Genomic DNA, 22,544 nt, shown 5'->3' with positions numbered 1-22,544 from the left:
ACGGCAAAGTGCTCTATTATTGTTTGCTGGTAATGAATGAAGGCATGGGACTAGAAGGTCAATTTCCATTTCCAACTCTGTCCTTAATTCTTGCATAATTTTAAGTATGGCACCTGTCTTCACTCTGCATTAGATTCTCCATCTTGAAACTGGCTCGTATTTACAGAGCAGTTGGTATGATACATGAAATTATAAATGTGAAGCACTTCAAGTTCCTTAGAATAAAGTTTCCACAAAATAAAATATTAATAAGAATTTACCATGTTAATTGAATCTGGTCTTTTGTCTTATAAAGCAGGTAAATTAGGGGATGAAATTCCACATTTTAGAAGGACTTATTTCAAAAAATTATTTTAAGAACTATAAACTAGTACATTTAAAATATAAATCAACCTATAATAATTTCATTCTTACCCAACTTTTGGGAAATACCTAATGCACTAACCAAATTTACAACTTCATGGATTTAATTAATTCCCAATACATAAGGCAATTCCTTAGAATAAACAATAATTAAAACCAGTGGCACTCAGAGATATATGACTTCTGAGACATTTAAGATTATAATTAGCAAAAAGAGTCCAATATTTGCTATCTGCTTTTTAGTTATTTTATATAAAAAATATTCTGTTCTAATACAGAAATACTAAATAGTCTGTTCTAATACAGAATTTGGAAACCTTAAAATCAATAGATTTCAGACAAAAGAGCCACATCTACTCTGTCTTACCATATTGAGTGCTTAACAAAGGAACATTTTGTGAGATAGTGAGTTAAAGACTTTAAGAGCTAGTAGTGATTGCAATGTAATATAATGTGGCAATACAGAAAATTTCAGAATACATAAAAGTAGTAATAAAAAGTGTATAATCCGATGCTGATATAAATCCACTGTATATAATCACACAGACTGAGATTACAAGGAGGCTTGGAGTTGTTTTGAGAGGAGGACTAATTATAACAGGGTGATAAATTTCCCAAGATGGTTGAAAGAAATATTATATACAGCAAGACCATATTGCATAAGGAGTAGCCAGTATAGTCATTAAAATTTTAGAAAGTGCAATGTGAAGTCATGCTTCCTTGTTCAGCATATCCTTGTTGAAATGATACCCATATCTAATGCCTGCGGATCAAGATGGCAGAGCAGGATCCTTCAGGGCTTGTGCCCCCCCCCAGGGAAACTTCAAACAACCAGCCAGAACTGGCAGAAACATCGTTCTAAAAATTCCAGAAAACAGTTCAAGGGTTGCAGTAACAGGGCTGGTACCACAGCAAGTAAAAGGACACTTTGAAAGCCATAGTGTCTTGTGATACCTTGGCTGGCTTCTTCCCTGTCCCCTCACGGCTCAGTGTGGAGCCAGCCTGCACTCTCAAAGAGAATCCCTGATCTCAGTTCCAGAGAGAGCAGAGTAACATTCGTGCACATACCGAAGCATGTATGTTTGGCCCAGTCTGTCTGTTGGTGGCCTAAAAGACTTGCTATTCCAGAACTCGTCTACATATAGAAGACAGTTCAAAGGGCTCTTCTACAGAATAGTGTAGGACAGCAGACAAGTAATTACCTGGGGGAAGGGATTGCTGGCTGGAGGGCATACAGTGAAGTGTCTGGGTCTATGAAGAAACTCTTCCCTATGGAAGAAGAGCATGCTAAGGCTAGATGCAGGTACAGTAAGGATAAGGGAGTTCCCATGCTTTGGCTTAGAGCAATTCTCCAAACTCATATTATGGATAAGCTCTGAAGGAAAGCACTTCCACAGGTCAATCTGCAAAGATATGGAAAGGGGTTTCATTTTGTTCTCTCTCTCTCTCTCTTTTTTTTTTTTTGATGAGTCCCTTTCATTCAAGGAAAATGTTGTCATAATACTAACCTGATACAGGCTTAAGGAAAAAATGCCTGAGAGTCCAAATTGCAGCAATAACACAATAAAATATCAAAATGTCCAGGATTAAACAAAAGGCTACAAAAGATACAAAGAAACAAAAAGTGATGGTATAGGCAAAGGAAAAAATTAGGGCATTGGAAATAATCACTGAGGAGGACCAGACCTGGAACATTCCAGAAAAAGATTAAAAATATGGTCCTAAAAATGCTCAAAGAGTGAAAGGAAAATATAGATAAAGGATCTAAGGAAATTAGGAAAACAATAGAAGAACACAAAGAGGACATCAACAGAAGATGGAAATTATGAAAAGGAATAACACAGACCTAAAGCCCATACTATCAGAAGTTAAAAATTCCCTAGAGGGATTCAACAGAAGATCGGAGTTGGCAGAAGAAATAATCAATGAACTTGAAGAAAAGCAATTGAAATCATCCAGTCTGAGGAGGAGAAAGAGGAAGGAATGAAGAGTGAACTAAGCCTGAGGAACCTGTGGGAGACCATCAAGCCTACCAATATGTGCATTGTGGGAGTCTCAGAAAGAGAAGAAAGAAAGGGCCAGAGAGAATTTTCAAAGAAAAAATGACTGAAGACTTCCCAAATTTAATCAGTCGTGAATGAACACATCCAAGACACTCGATGAACTGCAAACCAGGTAAGCCCAAATAGACTTACACTGTGCCATGCTATAATTAAACTGTCAGATGCCAAAGATAAAGAAGATTTTGAAACCTGCAACAGAGAAGTCATGTGTCACATACAAGCCAGCCTCAATGTGATTAAGTGCTGATTTCTCATCAGAAACCATGGAGACAAGAAGACAGTAGGATGATATATTTAAAATGCTGAAAGAAAAAAAAATTTCCAATCAACAATTCTGAATCTGGCAAAACTGTCTTTCAAAATCAAGGAAAACATTCCAAGATAAACAAAGGCTGAGGGAGTTCCTCACCACTAGATCTGCCCCACAAGAGATGCTAAAGGGAGTTCTGCAGTTTGAAAGGAAAGGACAATATACAGTTGACTGAAGCCACATGAAGAAATGAAGGTCTTTGGTAAAGATAATGACATGTATAAATATAAATATGAATGCTATTGTATTTTTTATTAGTAACTCCACTTTTTACTCACTAGAGGATCTAAAAGACAAATGCATAAAATGTAATGATGCATCAATGGTTTTGAACTCATAATGTGTAAATATGTAATTTGTGACAAGAACTACATAAAGGTGGAGGGATAGAGGGGTATAGGAACATAGTTTATGTATGCTATTGAAGTTGTTAAGTTTGTATCAAAGCCAACAAGATTATTACAACTTTAGGATATTAAATTTAAGCCCCATGGTGTTCTAGTTTCCTAGCTGAGGGGATGCGATATACCAGAAACAGAATGGCTTTTAAAACAGAGAATTTATTAAGTTGCAAGTTTACAGTTCAAAGGCTGTGAAAATGTCCCAATTAAAGCAAGTGTATAATAAAATATTCAAATTAAGGCACCAACAAGAGATTATCTTCACTCAAGAAAGTCCAATAAAGTTCAAGGTTTCTGTCTCAACTGGAAAGGCAATGGCAAACATGGTGACATCTGCTAGCTTTCTCTGCAGGCTTCTTGTTTCATGAAGCTCCCCTGGGGGTGTTTTTCCTTCTTATCTCTAAAGGTCTCTGGCTGCATGGGCTCTCATGATCCTCAGGGCTCTCACGGTGATCATGACTCTCTTCAAAAATGTTTCCTCTTTTAAAGAATTCCAGTAAACTCATCAAGACCTACCTGGAATGGGTGGAGTCATATCTCCATGGAGATAATCAAGTTATCAACCTACAGTGCTGAATAGTCAGGATTAAAAGAAAGGGCTGCCTTCACAGTATGGATCAGGATTAAAACATGGCTTTTCTAGGGTACATAATCCTTTCAAACTGTCACACGTGGTAACCACCAAAAAATATCAGAGAATATGCAAATGCATAGAGGCAGAAAATAGAGTGCAGGTTACCAGGCTTGGGAGGTGGGAGAACACGGGAAGTGAATGAAAAGAGGGTGTAGGGACTCTGCTTGTGGTAAAGGGAATGTTATAATAACGGATGGTGGCGAGGGCACTGCCACAATGTTGATGTGATTAATCCCACGTATGCTTGGGAGAGGTTGGAATAGGAAGATTTATGTTGTATGTATGTTTCCACAGTTCTGAAAAAAAGAAAGAGAAATTAAAGAGGGAATGTCCATGCCATTCAATTGTGATATTGGATGAGATCTAAGAATGGACAAGAGAAGTCTCAAAAGGACATTGTTAGGAAAATTATTATTAGAAATTCAATATTGAATTTCTTGACCATGATAACTGCAGTTAAGTGAATGTTCTTGTTCATAGGAAATCTACATGGAATGGTATATATTCAAGAAGTACGATGTCTATAGCCTGCTTTCAAATGCTCAGAAGATGACAGTTAGATAGATATGAGAGAGAGAGAGAGAGGAGAAACAGCATAGGTGGCAAAAAATGAAAATTGATGTATCTGGGTATTTGGGGGATTGGGGTTATATTGGATTTCTCAGTATGAGCTTTGTGTTATTTTTTGCAACTGTCCTGTAAATTAGAAATTATTTCAAAATAAAAAGTTCAAAAAATAATACCAGTGTCCAATATGGGGAACAACAGATGGGCCAGTTTCAAAAAGGGAACTGCCTCCTTCCTCTCCCTTAAATAGAACTAGGACAACTAAGAAAACTGATGCTAAAAGCCTGGGGGAAAAAGCTGCAGTTTTTGGCCTTCATCTCCAGAATTCCTATAGATTCCTCCCTCATTTCATGCCCTTAAATCATGCTTTTTCTTAATTTCTCAGTCCCTTTATCTGGTCCCTTTCTCTATCTTTCCCCTAGTTCAGCTGGCCTGATTTTACAACAGCAACGCTGCATTTCACCTTTGAAGCATCCCCATGAGTTGGTTATCCCCCGCGACCTCATACACTGAAAACCATGAGTACAGGGCACCTACTCCTGTTCTCTGCTATCTGTTGCCCAGTAGAGTCTGCACCAATCTGGCCATGCCCTGAATAGATACTATTTGGTTATGGAAGTAGATCTGACTTCAACTCAAAAGAAAGATTTTGAGTAAGACCCAATAAAATCTGTGCACATAGCTAGCCATACTCTACCTTGATAGCTTATGATAGGAAGCCATCCCTAGACTCATTACCCAATATCTATACAAAATCTGGCTTCTGTCAGAATTCTCACTGACTAAAAGGTGCTCAGGAACTATTTGTTGAAGGAATGGATAATGAAAAACAAATTATTATAAGCACCAATTATAAAATTTGGGAATTACTGTACTGCTTTTCCTGGGTATGCATGGAATTACAAATTCTGGTGAATGTTTAATGTGTAGAACATGTTGGGAGAAGATTTCTATTCACAATTCTTGCAAGATCTCTTTGACAGAAAAAAAGAAGCAGGAAACAACTGAGCACATCCATTTGACATCACTTTTGGGATCTCTGGGGTTTTAAAACAACTTTGAAAAGAGTTACATGCCTAGGCTAAAGTTTGACTTCTGCTATACATAAGCAGCAAAGTATCCTAAATTCATATATTCTAGGATGTGCCTCCATAGGGAGCAATTAAAAGAAAAGCCTATTAGGTAGCCCAAATCTTCTTAGCATTCTGATATTTATAGAAATGTGTACACTTGACATACTGAAACATATTCAAAATAAAGAAAAAGACATAGGTGATAGATGCATCATCCCAATTTCTTGAATGAAAAACCGCACACTCACTCTAGAAATCCCAAATAAGAATGTTTGCAGAAATGATTGATGGAGACAGCATGGGCTGGCATATAAAATGCTTATTTCTTTGCAGGGAAAAAAAATTCTTAAACAAAGAGCATCTCACTGTCAGCTGATGCTCAGTGTTTGTATTTCTTTAGATTCATAGGCTGGACGTGGACAGTTTGTTTAGCAACATTGAATCCGTGCATCAGATATCAGCCAAGCTGCTGTCATTGTTGGAAGAGGCCACAACAGACGTGGAACCAGCCATGCAAGTAATTGGTATGTTTATTCTTTGAGTTCTACAATACAACAGGAAATAATGTTCTAATAACCTCCCTGTACTTAGATTTTATCTCTCTTCCTGACTCACCAAGCTTCCAAGGAGATAAGTAAATGTTAAACTCATCTTTAGGCTCACTATAATTACACAAACTCCATATGTATTTTCAAATGGGTTTATATCCGTTTGCTGATGTCCTTTCATAGCACTAAGTATACCATTTGCTTTTTAATTTTCGACCTTTCAACCTTTCTTCCTTCCATATGTTCTCTTATTTTGTTTTATGACTAACACTTACTTGATCCTTAAATAATTAAACATTTAAGTATTTTAATAGGTTTACTGATTTTAGTCACAATGTTTTCAGTTCTTATGCCTATGAATTGATTTAATTTTTATATTGTAAATTTTTCATGAAGAATTTATGTGATTTATGAAAACTAAGCAAGCTCTGCTTTTCCACACCACTTTTCCCTTTTTCTCCACATTATTTGCTTTTCAAGTATGTTTTTTACTCTCAAACAGTCATTGATGTATCAATTTTCCTACTCTGGTAAGATTTTCAAAAATGACTACAGAGATTATAATTGAAAATGTTACAGAATTTTATTCTCCACATTTCTTGGGAATTTCAAAAGAAATGCTGTGTTATGAACTTCTTGAAGGCAGTTACCACATTTCAGATATCATATATAGCAGTGAATTCCATGCATGCTAAGAGTTGTTAATAATTTTTAAATCATTTTTCCTTCTCCACATTGTATACAATATATATCCATTAAAAAACATTAAAACAATTCAGAAGTATATAGAGTAACAATAAAAGTCCTTTTCATACACCCTTCCAATGTCACCACCTTCCCTACAAGTAACTAGGAGAGTTTGATGTGGATTCTTTCTTTGAGTCACTCAGACACACATACACAAGCATATTATAGCTTATTTGTTATATCCTTATTTACTACCAGAAATCAGAGAAGAAATTGGTTTTGTTGTGTGTTTATGGAAGACCCACAGTTTAATTGCAAGGTTGATCTTATACAAAGGTGAAAGAAATGAACTGCCTATTTGTAGTGTTTTTTACATACCAAAGGTCAATCTTCTCAAAAGGATTTTCCTCTGAGATGAGTTTAAATTCCCCACCAATTCAATCATTCTTTGTGATTTCCCCATTATATTGTAAAAATAGTTTCTAAAAGAAGTGATTCTATTCATTACTAAATTAGTATGGATTCATTATCCATTCATTTATTAATTTGCTCAACAAATGATTACTGAGTATCAACATGGTCATGGAGTAAGGTGCTGTGTGGCGTTGTTGGGAAGCCAAAGAAGAAAGACATCATCTCTATCCTTCAGAAACTTGCAATCAAAGAGCTGCTTGGTTTTCAGTTATTTGTAGAACATGCCATCAGAGTAGTTTCTACACTTCTGCAGAACTTCAAGGATACAGAGAATATTTATCCTTTAAACATCAAAGAAGGATTATTGAAGAAGATGCTACTTGGACTTGACCTTAAAAGGCATAGTTAAGATTTGGACAAGTGGAGTGCAAGATGAGGAGAAGATTCTAAGTGGAAGTAACAACATGAAAAGAGCATGGATAGAAAATACCAAGCAAGTCCAAATTCCAGGTATGTGTAGGAGATGGTGGGTGATCAAGTGGAGTGAAGGATTCAAGTAGGGAAGGAGTGAGAAATGAATCCAGAAGACGAGATTATGGACAGACTGTTCTTGGAATCAAAGTTTGGAATTTTCTCTGCAGGTAATGAGAAGCCATTAAAAGATTATCAGCAAAGGTATGATGAGATGCAAAAATTTCTTCCTGGGGAAGACAAATCTGATAGATAGGAAGACAATGGACAAAAAAGAGAATTTGTGGGTGGGCCATGGTGGTGCAATGGCAGAGTTTGCGCCTGCCATGCCTGCTCATGCTAAAAAAAAAGAAAAATGTAAGAAAAAAAGAGAATTTGAGTTCTAGACCAATAAAATGGTTGTTATAAATAATGCAGATATGTGGTACCAAGTATTTAGGCTAAAGTACAGGGAGAATAGAAAATAGAGATAAGATTCAAGAGAAATGTAGAAGAAAGCATAAACACAATTTCAGGAATCATTGCATGTACTGAGTCAAACACGACTCCAGGTTTAAGTTGATCGTGTACCCTGATTTGCCTAGAATGTCATCGTCAAAACCTGCTGTTTAAGCATTCAGTCAAATCTAGCATTTTTAAAGGAGTATTACCATTAATAATTGCATTATAAAAGTTTTGTAAGATCTCTACATCATACTTCAACTTCTGACACTGTTTTTTCCTAGTAGGGCATAAGACCCATGGGCAGTAAACAGAGTTCTCACTGTAACACATGGTAAACTCTGAAAGACAGTGTTCTAGCTTGCTTGCTGCCGGAATGTAATATACCAGAAACGAATGACTTTTAAAAAGGGGAATTTAATAACTTGCTAGTTTACAGTTCTAAGTCCGAGAAAATGTCCCAATTATAACAAGTCTATAGAAATGTTCAATCTAAGGCATCTAGGGAAAGATACCTTGATTCAAGAAGGCCAGTGAAGTTCATGGTTTCTCTCTCAAGTGAAAGGGTACATGGCAAACACAGTCGAGTTCCTCTCTCATCTGGAAAGGCACATGGTGAACATGGTCAGGGTTCCTCTCTCATCTGGAAGAGCACATGGTGAACACAATATCATCTGCTAGCTTCTTCTCCTGGCCTCCTGTTTCATGAAGCTCCCCAGGAGGCATATTCCTTCTTCATCTACAAAGGTTGCTGGCTGGTGGACTCTGCTTCTCGTGGCTGTATCATTCTTCTCATTCTCTCTGAATCTCTTGTCTCCAAAATGTTTCCTCTTTTATAGGACTTCAGAAACTAATCAAGACCCATCCTAATGGGTGGAAACACACCTCCAGCTAATCCAGCTTAACAACCACTCTTGATTAAATCACATCTCCAAGGAGAGGATCTAATTACAGTTTCAAGCATACAATAATAAATAGGGTTTAGAAGAAATGGCTGCCTTTACAAAATGGGATTAGGATTAAAACAAGGCTTTTCTAGGGTAGATATATCATTTCAAACCAGCACAGATAGTCTATCTCTCTTTTCCCTATTTTTGTAATATCAGTGGAATTTATATCTTTCTTTCAAGTGCAGCATGTAGCACTCTGATTGATAAAGATGAAGGCAATTTGGACAACTAGAGACAGCAAACTCCTTCCTGTTCTGGTGATAGTGGGAAATATGTTTGACTCTGCTGCCTGTGCTGCCCATTGGATGTGGTAGACTATAGTGTCATGGCCCCATGCTAGGTAGCCCATGTCAGACCAGGCTGACAGTCAGTGGGGCTAAGGAGTAGGTAAGGAATTCTAGATTAGATGTAAATGAAGTTCGTGTGGGAATAGAGGTGAGCAGTCCTGCTACAGAGTCTCTGGATGCAGTTGCTACAATAGTTTGGTTATTTATTGTACGACATAAATCTACAGCTCTTTTTTATTATTTGTTTTTTTCTTATATTTTGCAATAAACCTTTTCAGAAGCAAAAGTTTAATGTGTGCATGTTTAATAGAAAGTTCAGTACTGATTTTCTCCTTCTCAAGAAAGCAGATAATGAACACAACACACAAAACACCATCCAACCACGGGGCCCTTAATACTATCATTGACCAAATGAAAACCAGGAGACTCAAATCTACTGAAGAAGCAAGAACATTCACATTAAAAATTAGTCATTATTTTAGAAATGCCCCACCTAAAATAAGTTATTTAACGCATTAGCTTCAGAAGGTATGTTTGCATATCACTCCATGCAGCCTGACTTTTCATTTATGTCAAATGAGAGTTATTAAAAACTAACTTCACTAATTTTTGACTCCAAGTTTCCCTGGACCTGTGAGAAATGTAAAGCAATGGTTATTAATGATTTGGAATCATTAACAGAGCAGTTTTACAAACAATTAAATGCTGACAGTTTTGTAACACTGTTTCCAGTAATGATTTTCAAATTCTTTAAATCCAATTCATAGACTCAAAGAAAATCTTTTGGAAGTTTATTGTGTCAAAGAAGAATTGTTTGACATTGTTATAAATGCTATTGTAACTTTAATTTAAAAATTAAGCATTGTCAGTACAAATGATGATATGAAACTTTTGGTGTAGGACAGCATCACAGTAAAACAATGTTTTTACTAAAATAATAAATCCATGGAGCAGAAATGTGCAAGGATTGATTGTGGTATACATGTAATTAAAGATGTGATGGTGTATTAATAGAAATAGGAACCTTAGTTGTCAAAATTTATGCATGTTTTTATACACACAACGTTAGAGCAAACTACAAAATTTGGGCAATAAATTTGATATTGAATATTATAAAAAAAAAAGTCTTCAGCACAGCAGTGTACTTTTTTTGCAGTTGGCCAATAATCAGTTTTTAGAAATATTTGATTCTCTGAAATGTCTACTTTATGTATCAACCAAAGCCTCCTAAAATAGAAGTGGACACTTTTTTTGTAAACAAGGCCTCTGAAATGTTATTGCATTTTGTTCAAAATCAGTAGGAAGTCTTTAGCTAAGACATTCAATAAATGGAGGGGAAAATAACCTCAGTTTTGAAGGTCTTACACATCACAGTTATTGAAAACAAAATTGCAGACCAAAAGACATTGAAATGCATCCCTACAAAAACCAAGAAATGAGGTGAAATATTAAACAATGAAAGCTCATATTGTATAAAAGATTTAATTTTGAAATTCTATAATTTCAATTTTGAAAATTTGACTTGTAGGAGGAATCTTGTGATGGAGCTTCTCTTTCATTGGTAAATTGATATTCTGTATCATATCTTGAAATAACCAAATTCAACAAAATACTCAAAAATCATAAATGGAGACAACTTATTTGATGAGTTGAACTTAGCAAAAATAAAAAAGAGTTCAAATGGAGACTGAAAAAGTACATGTGAAATATTTCAGCTTATATATATGTATGTAGAATGTGAATATCCTCCATTTAGCAACTTTTTCTCTGACCTTATTAGGTGCCTCTGTGCTTATAGAGTATTTTATGTTAAAAATATTATGGTTTACAAATTTTAGCAGCAAAATAAAAAAACAGCTTCAACTTATAACCCACAGAATAGAAGAAATATCAGTGAGTTCATACTCATAACCCACAAACAAATGGGGAAGAAGGACAACTGTTCCTTACAGTACCTTCAATTAATAAATATCAAAGGAAAGAGAAAAATAGAAAATCACCATTAGGTGAACACCACAGTCATAATTATTGCAGACAAGATCCACTGATGGATGCAAAAATTGTGGGTGAAAGTTTGAAGAGAAATAGAATTTTCATAGTCACAAAGTACCACCCTGTTTGAATTTGCTAAAGTTGTCAAAATGCAATATACCAGACATGGGTTGGCATTTTAAATGGGGATTTATTAACTTACAAGCTTACAGTTCTTAGACTATGAAAATGTCCAATTCAAGGCATCAGTTGGTGATGCTTTCTTCCTGAAGACAAGTTACTAGAGATCCTCAGCAACTCTGTCACATGACTAGGCACATGTCTGCAGGTCTTTTCCTTCTCTTTAGGGTTTTGTTGCTTCCAGCTTCTGGTTTTAGTGACTTCCTCTCTGTTTCTGTGGTTTCTCTCTATTTTCTGTGTGTCCTCTCTCAGCTTCTCTGAATTTTCTCTCTCAGTTTCCCTGAAGTTCATCTCTTATGAGGGACTCCAGTACAAGAATTAAGGTCTACCTGAAGCATGTCTCAACTGAAATAACCCAATCAAAGGGCCCGCCCACAGTAGATCTAAATGGATTTCTCTAAAGAGAAACTTTGAGGTTAATGGTTACTTTATTGGGAAAAACCCAGTAGAGACCACATTAAGCAATTAAGGTCAACAACACCAATAGTAACACATACCAACATCGTGAATCTTTAGAGATAATGCACCAAGGGTCACAACATCATATCCGGTATTTTTGCAAAAAATTATGGGGTCATTTCCAATCACAAGAAAACATCAGACATCATCAGACAGATTCAAATAAGGGATATACAATAAAATAGCAGCAATGTTCTTCAAACGTGTCGAGGTCATGAAAGATAAGGCAAGAGTGAAAAGCTGTTGCAGACTGCAAGAGACAATAGGAAGTATAACAGCAAAAAGTAAGTGAGAATCTGAGGAGGATCCTGGAACAAGACATTAGAGTTGAAATTCAAATAATATCTGTAATATAGTCAATAGTAGTTAATTTCCTTTATCTGACAATTGCACTATGTTTAGGTAAGATGTTAACTCTGAGGAAGCTGGAAGAGGGATATTTGGATATTCTGTACTATTTTTGCAATCTGTTGGTAAGCTTTAAGTTAATTTTCCAAAACTTTTCAAAATTAAAAGTTATCAAATGATCATTTACAGAGAAAACAATTGCAGATGTTCATTCACAGTGTCAAATTTAATGCTATGCATTTCAACTCTGAAAAACATTGCAGAAAAATTTATGAAAAAAAATTTGAAAATGAGATCCTATTGAAAAAGGAAAAGGATTGGAGTCTCATTTTCATTTTCCCATCCTTTGTATCAGGGCTGGCCTTGTGACTTGCTTTGACCAATGAAATGTTGCAAAATGTTGAACTACAACAGCCTTGCAATTCCCACTCCCAATCTACCCAGCCATTCTGATTAACACAGACAACTCCTCAGATATGTGAAATAGGCCCTTCTGGACCAGCCAGTCCCTAGCCAAACCACCAACTGACTGCAAGGATAAAAGTAAACTCAGTCAACACCACACATAAACAAGCCATCCCAGTTTAATCTTGTCCAAATAACCAACCCATAGAACTGTGAGCAAATGGTTGTTGTTTTCAGTTACTAATTTGGGGATGATTTTTTCCTGGAGATATAGATAATATACAGGTTCACAGATAAAATATTAATTATTTTCAACTCAGATGATGAGGAAGAGTTGATTTTGAAGGTGGTTTTTGAGTTTGGATTGAAGGATTTAGAAAACTATGGATGTGGTGGTTTGAAACTGTTTGTACTCCAGAAAAGGTTTTGGTAATGGATGTTGGTGATGGTAGTACAACATTGTAAAGCAATTAACAACACCTGAATATGATCAAAAGGGGGCGATTCTTCAGTACACATACAGTAACAGAATAAAAACTTAAAAAAAAAAAATCAATGTGTGCTTGTTTGAAACTGTTATGTACCCAAGAAAAACTGTGTTCTTTTCCTAATCCAATCTTATGGGGGCAGACCTATTATTTAGGGTGGAAACTTTGATTGTATTGCTTCCATGGAGATGTGACACACCCAATTGTGAGTGTGACCTTTGATTAGGTGGAGATGTGACTCTACCCACCCAAGGTGGGTCTTGATTATTTACTTCAGGCCTTTAAAAGAGGAAACATTTTGGAGAAACTTCAGATGCAGAAACAGACACAGATGTTTGAAAATGCAGAAGCCTCAAGAGACCCCAGAAACTGAGAGAGCCTACAGAAGCTAGACAGGAACCAGAGCTGACACAGATGCAGACATTTGGAGATGTTTAGAATGGCGACAGAGAGAGCAGATGCCTAGATACGGACGTCTGGAGTTGCAAAGCCCAACAGACATAGCCATGTGCCTACCCATGAGATGCTAAACAAGTCAGAACCAGAGTTTTCCCCAGAGAAGTTAAGTGAAAGCCCACAGATGCTTAGAGAGGAAGCCACTGAAATCAGAAGCTGAAAGCAACAGAACATGGACCAGCAGATGCCAACCATATGCCTTCCTGTGTGACAGATGTTGGCCTTTCTGAAGTCAAGGTATCCTTTATCTTTCTTTAAATACCTTAGTTTGGACATTTCTATGGCCTTAGAACTGCAAACTTGTAACTTAATAAATCACCTTTATAAAAGCCAACCGATTTCTGGTATACCACATTAAGGCAGCATTAGCAAACTAAAACACCATGGAACTACACTACACAAACATTGAACCCTAAGTTAAATCATGGGCTTTAGTTAGTGATGCAGTTATAAAAACATGCCATCATCAATTGTAACATATGTCACAACACCAATTGCAGGGTAGTGGTGGTGGGATGGTGTATGGGAGTTCTGTGTTTTATACATGATTGTTCTGTAAATCCACAACTTAATAAAATAAAAAATAAAATCATGTTCTTAAAGTTAATCTGTTCCTGTAGGTATAAACCTATTATAAGCAGGACCTTTTGATTAGCTTACTTCAGTTAAGGTATGGCCCAGGGTGGGTCTTAATTCTCTTGCAGGAGTTCTTTATAAACGAGATGAATACAGAGAGAGAAAGAAGCCATGGAAGCAAGAAGCTGAAAACAATTAAATCTGGAAGAGAAAGGAGAGACCAGCAGATGCTGCAATCTGCCTTGCCCTATGACAGAGGAGTGCAGGATCACTGATAATTGGTCTTTGGGAAGAAAGCATCACCTAATGATGCCTTGATTTGGACATTTTTCTCAGCCTCAAAACTGTAAGCTTGTAAGCCAATAAATTCCCATGGTTAAAGTCAATGCATTTCTTGGTGTCTGCTTTGAGCAGCTGAGCAAACTGAAAAGATAAGGCAAAAGACTGTCTAAATGAACAATGGGGTGAAGATCCCAAGGCAGAAGAGTATGGGCAGTTCTTAACAAGGACTGCAGTTCAGTGAGGCTGGAGCACACAGTGCCGAAAGAGCCTCTGTGATCTATTCACAATAGCCAAATCAATACAGAGCTCAGTGGCAGTCGTCATCACTAAATTTTTCACCAAAGCACCATCATTTCATAAGATAAACTGCTTTTTGGTGTGTTATTTACAAAACCATGATACCACAAAATGAAAAGTACAGGTGTAGCGTTTCTCTTTCTTTCCATGGCACAAGTAAGAGTAATTGTGATTCATAGCTCTTGTGTCAATGGGGAAACTTTCCTGAAACCTAGATAAACCAGGAGGAGAATTTTACTCAATAATAGTCTTGGGGTCTAGATGAGGTATAAGTTTAAGCACAAAGGCATATGTTTACTGATCTGAGAGCCCCGGGGAATTGTCTGGATTATCATGACAAGATAGAATATGGATTTTAAAATCTTGACTTGAGTAGGCTATATAGGCTATCTTTGGAGATAAGAGTATAAGATGTGAGACTTTTATATGGAACATCATTCTGTAACAATTTTAGAAAATAGTGTGAGGACAATACAGATAAGATGATAGTGGAGAATTTGAGAATACCCAAACTTCAATATCACACTGACTTCACTTTATGGCCTGGCTTATCTGATTGCTAGATGTGTGCTCTTAGGCACAAAGTTACTCATTGAACTTCAATTTCTCATCTGAAAATTGGAGACAATAATACCAACCCCATAGGGTTTTGTGAAGATTAAAGAAAATCTTGTATAAAGGTTATTAGCCTAGTATCTATCCTTAAATATCCAGCACATGGTAACTCTTACTAATTTATTATTATCCTGAGATTATTGCATTTACCCATCTATTTACAAAGCTTGATTTCTTATGTATGTGGCAATCGGATAAAGTGTTAATTTTTTTCAGAGGTCTTATTTAAGGTCTCAAGACAAGCAAATCAAATTTGCTGGAGATGTGCCATTTCTAGATGCTCCCAATATTTTTAGGTCTTTATGATTCATATATCTAATAAGGTGACACATTTTCTTCTATGAAGGGAGATTTGGCATATATAGGATCATTTCCACATTTGGTAGAGTTAACAGCAATGTACATGCCTCCAATTCATGCTGCTGTGTTTCTACCCTGTATTGACTCTGTACTGGCCCTATGACTACAATGTAGAGGATACAATATACAATACGACACAATGTAGAGGAAATGACATTGTGCCTAAGGCTCAGGAAAGCCTTGCCATTTGTGATTTGGGGAGCTTGCCATTTAAGAAGTCCTGCTTCCCTATTGGAAATATTATGTGAAGCCAGAGGGAGAGATAGCAGGCCAGAGAATGTGGAGTAAAAGGCTGCCCAGCTATGCCAGCATCCCAATGACGCCAGGCTTCCATCTCCCCTGCCAAGCCATTAGACCTGAGAAGGAGCCACACTGCAAGTTCCAGCCCCATTGAGCACCTAGATGACTGCAGCCCCAGCTGACATCAAATGGAGCAGAAGAGTCATATGACTGAGCCCAGTCAACCCAAAGAATCATGCAAGAAAATAAAGTGATTGTTGTTTTAAGCCACTGAGTTTTGTGGTGGTTTGTTTCCTATCAATAGATAACCAAAATGGCAATTGCATCCTCTCAGATATATCTGCATTTTTGTTATGGTTCAATATATTTTAAAAAGACTGAGTCATGAACATGTTTGAGTCTACTTTAGTTGTTTGTTTCTATGCACTTTGTACTGAGAGCCAAAACTCAAAGAAGCTTATCATAAAGAAATTGTATTTCACATATGCTTTTTCCTAAGGGTGAGTTTGTGCTTGGAGAGAGACAATTTTAAGCTTTTTATTCTTTGAAGATGTAGTAGATTAGGCACTGTTGCTCTGCACCGGGACTTTTTCTCCTAAAGCAGTGTCTTTCATATGTCCTTAAAGCAGGATCCATGCTTATAGCATTAATTTATTTGGTGAGAAGAGCATTTGTCACTGATGGTGCAGGTCATGATACCAGGAGAGATTGCCACAATGTAGCTCAGCTGAATAAGTTTTTTAGTATTATTGTGTGTGTGTGTGTTTAACTTGGGACACAGACAGTCTTGACCTAGCTAGTTCTGGCCTTTGGGACAGACTGGGGACTCTCAGACCTACGTACTAAAGTGTGTAAGGACAAGATGTGGGAGACCCAGATGCAGCAGCTGAAAAATGAGGACATGTTATGCCAGATTTTAACAGTAACAAGAAAACTGTCCACTTAGGAGAATATGACTGAAAAAAAAAATGAGATTTTCAGGGTCAAGGATACACACATCCATAGAAGAAAGAAAAAATTTAGCAGGAAGCAATCCTGGCTGCAATGCAGCTGGATCGCCAGTCTCCTGAGTGAGCTCAAGATGGGCACCAGGGGTACTAGACTTATTTCAGATGATAAAAATAAAATAAGAGTGACTTGGTAAAAAGTTCCATGGCACTGTTATCTGAGGAGGATGGTAAGTCCTAGAATGCTTTGCTAGAGAGAGCATGCTAGGAGAAGTCAGTGGCTTGGCTGTGCAGGGAGAAGAGTGAAAGGTAAAATATTGTCAGAATACATGTGGAAATGAAGTGCTAAACCCGAGGAGTGGGCGAGTCCTGTAGGTGCCTGAACACATTCCCAGTTGCAGGAGGCTGAAAGCAGAAGTGCACCCATAGGAGGGACAGGCCTGGAAGGTGCCCAGTAGCCTGGAAAGGGCATGACCATTGGAGACAGATCTGTGTTTTAATTCAGGCTGTGTCACCACTAGCTCTGTGGCCTTGAGAAAGTCACTTGTATCAGTTAGGATTAGACTTGCCTGCCCGGAGTAGAAAGCTACTGAAAGAGCTTGACCAAAAAGGGGATTATTTTCTCAAAAGACAAGAAATCCTTTAATTCAAAAGTCTAGGACTGATGCAGCTGTTAGCTGGCTCTGGGTGGTTTCTTCTTTCACAATCCTTAGCATAAGGCTCACCTCATGGCCTCAGGGTCTTCTCTCTGCTGTAATGAACTAATGGGCTCAAATAGCAGCAATGTCCCGTCTCATACTTCTGGAGGCTAGGAGTCCTAATCAAGGTTGGCGGGGCCATGATGCCAGGAAGTCTTTCCAGTTCTGAGGGTGGCTGGTAATCCCTGATGTTCCTTGGTTTCTGGCATAACTCAATCTCTGTCACTGTCACAAGGCTGTCTAGCCCTGTCCCGTACTAACTGGGTCCAAATTTCATCCACTTGTAAGGGCAGCAGTCATATCGGGTTAGGATCCACCCTAGTCCTGATGAGCCTCATCTTTAATAACACCTTCAAAGATCCTACTTACAAACAGATTCACATTCATAGGACCAGTGGTTAGGGTGTGAACATACCTTTTGTGGGAACATAATTCAATCCATGACACTCAAGATGGCTGCTCCACTTCCAGGCATCACATCCACCTGGCAGTAAGAACAAAGCCACCTCCTTGTGAGACTTTTTCATTTCAGGGGAGTAGAATCCACCCCCACACCCCCCAGCAACTTCCTGTGTCTCATCATTTCATTTTGCACACATATTATTTCATTTTACACATGTGCACACACGCACACACACAGCCACCCCTAACTACCACAGAGTTGGAGAAACATGAGTATTTTTAACTGGGTGTATTGCCAGTGTTTATAAGGAAGAGAGAAGAATGGATAAACAACTAGCATTGAATGCTATGTGCAGTTGTTGATATTTTCAATGGGAATAGCAGGACCTCTATGGCAGAATACAAGATATAGATCAAACCCTGTCTCTGAGCTTTTGTTTTGTTACTGTTGTATCACCAGCATCCAGAACAACGTCTTCAATAAGCATTTACTGAATGAATGGAATGAATGATAGAGATGATAAGGGTCCAGGAGAACAGCTGGCACACAGGTGGCACACAGTAAATTGTTGCTGTTTTTGTTGTTGAGTGTGCCTTGTGGTTTTTGCCAGTGCCATATTCAGAGGCTGCTAGGTAGTATAGGGCAATGAGCTCTAGTGGCAAACATTCTCAAGAAGAGTACTTACTAGGATGGGATAGATGAAGAATCACAGATTGGTCTAAGAACAGAGTCTTCCTCAGTATTATCAACCTTGAATAGGGAAACTCTGTTATACCTTTTCCTAGTCTAGCCAACACAGACTTTAACTTTCAACTTTGAGAGAGTCAGTGTTAACTCAATGTGCTACTTACTATAAAAATTCACATCAGAGGTGATAATATCCTGAACCTCAACAAGGTTTAGGAAAAGCACATGAGTTATCATCAAATCAAATAGTTATATTCTTAAATGTTGAAGCTGGACTGTTACTTAAAGACCATCCATCCCCACTGCTTCATAATTCAGACAAAAACAGTAAATTCCTAATTTACCCCAAATCATGGGCAAAGTCAAGAAGGGACTCTAGCCCTTCCAACTAAAGGCCAGAGCTCTCTTCATTCCAATCCACTGTCCATCTCCAGCTACTTATGCTTCCCAGTTTGCCTCTGCTTAGTTGCCAAGCTACCTCCCGCTCCCTGATGTGCTGGGTGGATGCTGCCTCAACTGAAAAATGGTACCTTCTTTGAGAGACCCCACTTCACTTTATGACAGTGCCCTCCCTTGCATAGGACACAGCGATTGTCATGGGACAATTTCCCATCCTCTACTCTGGCTACCTTTCTTTCTCTTTCTCTCTCTTCATGTTCCAGCTTCCTTCATTGGTCCCATTTCCTCACCTCTCATTCCCACCTAAAACTATTTCTCTGAAGTTGCTCTTACAAAGTCACCAGACATCTCAGAGTCATCCAATCCAAAGGACACATTTTTCTGATCATGTCTTAATCTAGGGCTTCTTAATATTTTTAACCAAAATAGTCCTTGTATCAACAAAGAAATATCATGAGCCCCAGGGTATGTTGAGTTACGACCTGAAGCTGTAGCCACAACCATGAAAAAACTTTGAAGTCTCGTTATATTTTAGGAATTCATATACAATTTATGCTTTTATATGAAAACAATGTTTTTTTTCTTCAAATATGTTAGTAAAATGCTCAAGAAGTATGCTTGTTTTAATCCCGTGGTCACATGTGCCATCTGGCATCTGTATTTGGTTTGAGTTTCAAAATCCTAGCCAGGGTTCTTGGTTGTCCTTAGTAGTCAGTTTTCTCCCTGGATGAAGTAGGAACTAAATCAGAGTAAAAAGGATAGTGGCTTCTTTAATCAAAATTTACTCTTTCAATCTCTCCCTCTCACCTTCCCTCCTCATTTTACCTTCTTTGGAGTAGAGAAGAAGGCTAGGAAAAAAGGGGAAAGCATATAAATGACCTGGCAGTCTGGTTTGGTTAGTCTGCTGCTTATTTGGTTCTGGCAGCCAGGCTCCCAACAAGTGAGGATGAGTAGAGCATGGGAACTCTCCTTGGAACTCCCTGGGTGGAAGCTGCCATGAAAGCCCTTTCATTTGGGGGTGGTATGTCATAGCTCTCATTTACTAGTTGTGTGTGTCAATGGACATGAGAAGTAACAGCCAGAAACATATACTATCTCATCCAGACTTTTTACCCAGGATGTAGGTCATATCTACCCTCTGCCCTAAGAACACCCCACCCTCTTCTCTGTATTCTGAATACTCTGCCTTGACAATTTTTACATAGAACCACAGATAAAACCTATTAAAAAAAAACTTGTCTCAGACAACAATTGATGCTTAAGATTTAAATTAAAATTCTCTTTGTAAACCATCTTAATTGGTTCTGAGAATTGAACTTACCATGTATTTTTTCTGGCTAATACAAGTAGCATCCTCTTTAAACTCTTCATAAGTGATGGTTCATACAATATTTTCCCAGATTTTTTTTTGAATGAAATTTTATGGGTAGTAAAAGAGGGGATAGTACAGTCCTTCAGTTTAGGATTGCTCCTAAAATATTTTCTCATGGGAGAAGGGAGAAGCACAGTTTGTTGCAGCTCATAGCCACACCACAAGGGATGCCCTCATCTTCATGTACAAAATAACATTCCAAGTTCCAGGTAGTAGAATGGAGAAAAGGATGAAGAAGGAGGGGTAAGAGGGGAGCTAGCTGCTTCTTAAGGAAGGTTCCCAGATGCTGTCAAAGGATTTTTCACTTGTTTCTCACTGTGGACTTTAATCACCTAACTGCACCAATTGCAAGGGGGGATGGGAAATGTACTTTTTATTCAGGGCAACACAAAATTCCATTGCAATAGAGGGGAGTACTAATGTTGGGGAACAAATAGCAGACTCAGTCACCCACAACTTATTCAGCCTCTTTGCAGTATTTCTCACCATTCTGTACATTTATTTTTCTTAAAATTTTCCTTGCCTTTGCTGACATCCACCTGAGTTTTCCTTTCTTCTCTCTGTCTATACCTTCTCAAATGTCTCAGTAGACTCTTCCTCCCAACCCCCCTCAACATTGGTGTTCTGCAGCATTTGGTCCTCAGGCCCTCTTCTCTTATCCTGTGAACTTTTTTTTTTTTTTTTTTATTTTTTTTTTTTTTTTTTAAGGAAAGACAGAGAGAAGGAAGGAAGGAAGAAAGGGAAACATCTTTTAAACATTTTCTTGTTTTATTGTAATTTGTTTCTTTGTTTTTGTTACATGGGCTGGGGCCGGGAATCGAACCGAGGTCCTCCGGCATAGCAGGCAAGCACTTTGCCCGCTGAGCCACCGCGGCCCGCCCTCCTGTGAACTTTTTGCATGACTATATCAAATTTGTGACTTCTACTACCTGAATTTCAGCATACTTGTATCTCTCTTCCAGATACTTTTTTCCCTGAATTCCAGACTCACATATACAATTCCCTACAAGACTTCTTCACTTTACTATCCAATAGGTAACTCAAACTCAACATATCCAAACTTAAACTCATCATTTTCCACCTAAACTCTTTCCTAATTTTATCATCACTGTCTACCCACATGGCCACTGTTTTATTTTGCCAAAGCTGCCAGAATGCAACACAACAGAGATGGATTGGCTTCTTTTTTTTTTTTTTTTTTTAACACTTTTCTTGTATAATATAGCATATATACAAAGCAAAAAAAGAAAAAAGCAATAGTTTTCAAAGCACTCTTCAACAAGTAGTTACAGGACAGGTCCCAGAGTTTGTCATGGGCTACCATATCATCAGATTTTTCCTTCTAGCTGCTCCAGAACAGTGGAGGCATTTTATCATCACAATTGGCTTTCTTTTCTTTTTTATGAAAAATAATGTATAAGCAAAAGGCAATAAATTCCAAAGCACTTTATGACCATTAGTTGTAAGAAAGATTTCAGAATTTGGTAGGGTAACAATTCCACAATTTTAGTTTTTACTTCTAGCTGCTCTAAGATACTAGAGACTAAAAGAAATATCAATATAATGATTCAGAAATCATACTCAGTTGTTAAACCCTACCTTCTTTGTATAATTCTACCATCACTTTTGATCTTTCTATCCCACTCACTAGTGGTATTTGGGCTATGCCCATTCTAACTTTTTCATGTTGGAAGGGGTCAATAATATGGGGTAGGGTGATGGATCTAGCTGATGTTCTGGAGAGGGAGCCCCTCTAAATTTCAGGACCTATCTTATCCAGGGACCCATCTGGAGGTTATAGGTTTCTGAAAGTTACCTTAGTGCATGAAACCTTTGTTGGATCAGCTTTTAATTAGGGGATGTATTTATTTAGAAATGTGTAGTTCTTCAGAGGAAAGGCAGCTAACTTTCCTCTGAGGTTTTCTGCTACATGGGAAGGCACATGGTGATGTCTGCTGGTCTTTTCTCCTGGCTTCTGGGTTCCAACGGCTTTCCCCAGGGTGATTCCTTTCTGCATCTCCAAACGTCTGGGCTGAGCCACAAGTGCTGAGATGAGGTATACTGAGTATTGAGCTCACTTCTGACCTCTCTCTTGTAAGCCTTCAGCTAATTAAATTAAACCTGACTTATT

At 37.7% G+C, this 22,544-nt stretch overlaps 1 protein-coding gene across 1 annotated transcript in view; it reads left to right on the top strand.

The window, feature by feature from the left end:
• ARHGEF38 (Rho guanine nucleotide exchange factor 38) overlaps positions 1–22,544 on the top strand; it is a 168,507-nt gene that overhangs the window by 71,537 nt on the left and 74,426 nt on the right. The window contains exon 3 of the mRNA XM_077142641.1: positions 5,812–5,935. Within this exon, the coding sequence (XP_076998756.1) occupies positions 5,812–5,935 (124 nt within the window). The remainder of the gene's footprint in view (positions 1–5,811; positions 5,936–22,544) is intronic.

Source organism: Tamandua tetradactyla, chromosome 24 (assembly GCF_023851605.1).
Source record: "Tamandua tetradactyla isolate mTamTet1 chromosome 24, mTamTet1.pri, whole genome shotgun sequence".
NCBI lineage: Eukaryota > Metazoa > Chordata > Mammalia > Pilosa > Myrmecophagidae > Tamandua > Tamandua tetradactyla.
This window is presented reverse-complemented; position numbering and strand designations above follow the sequence as displayed.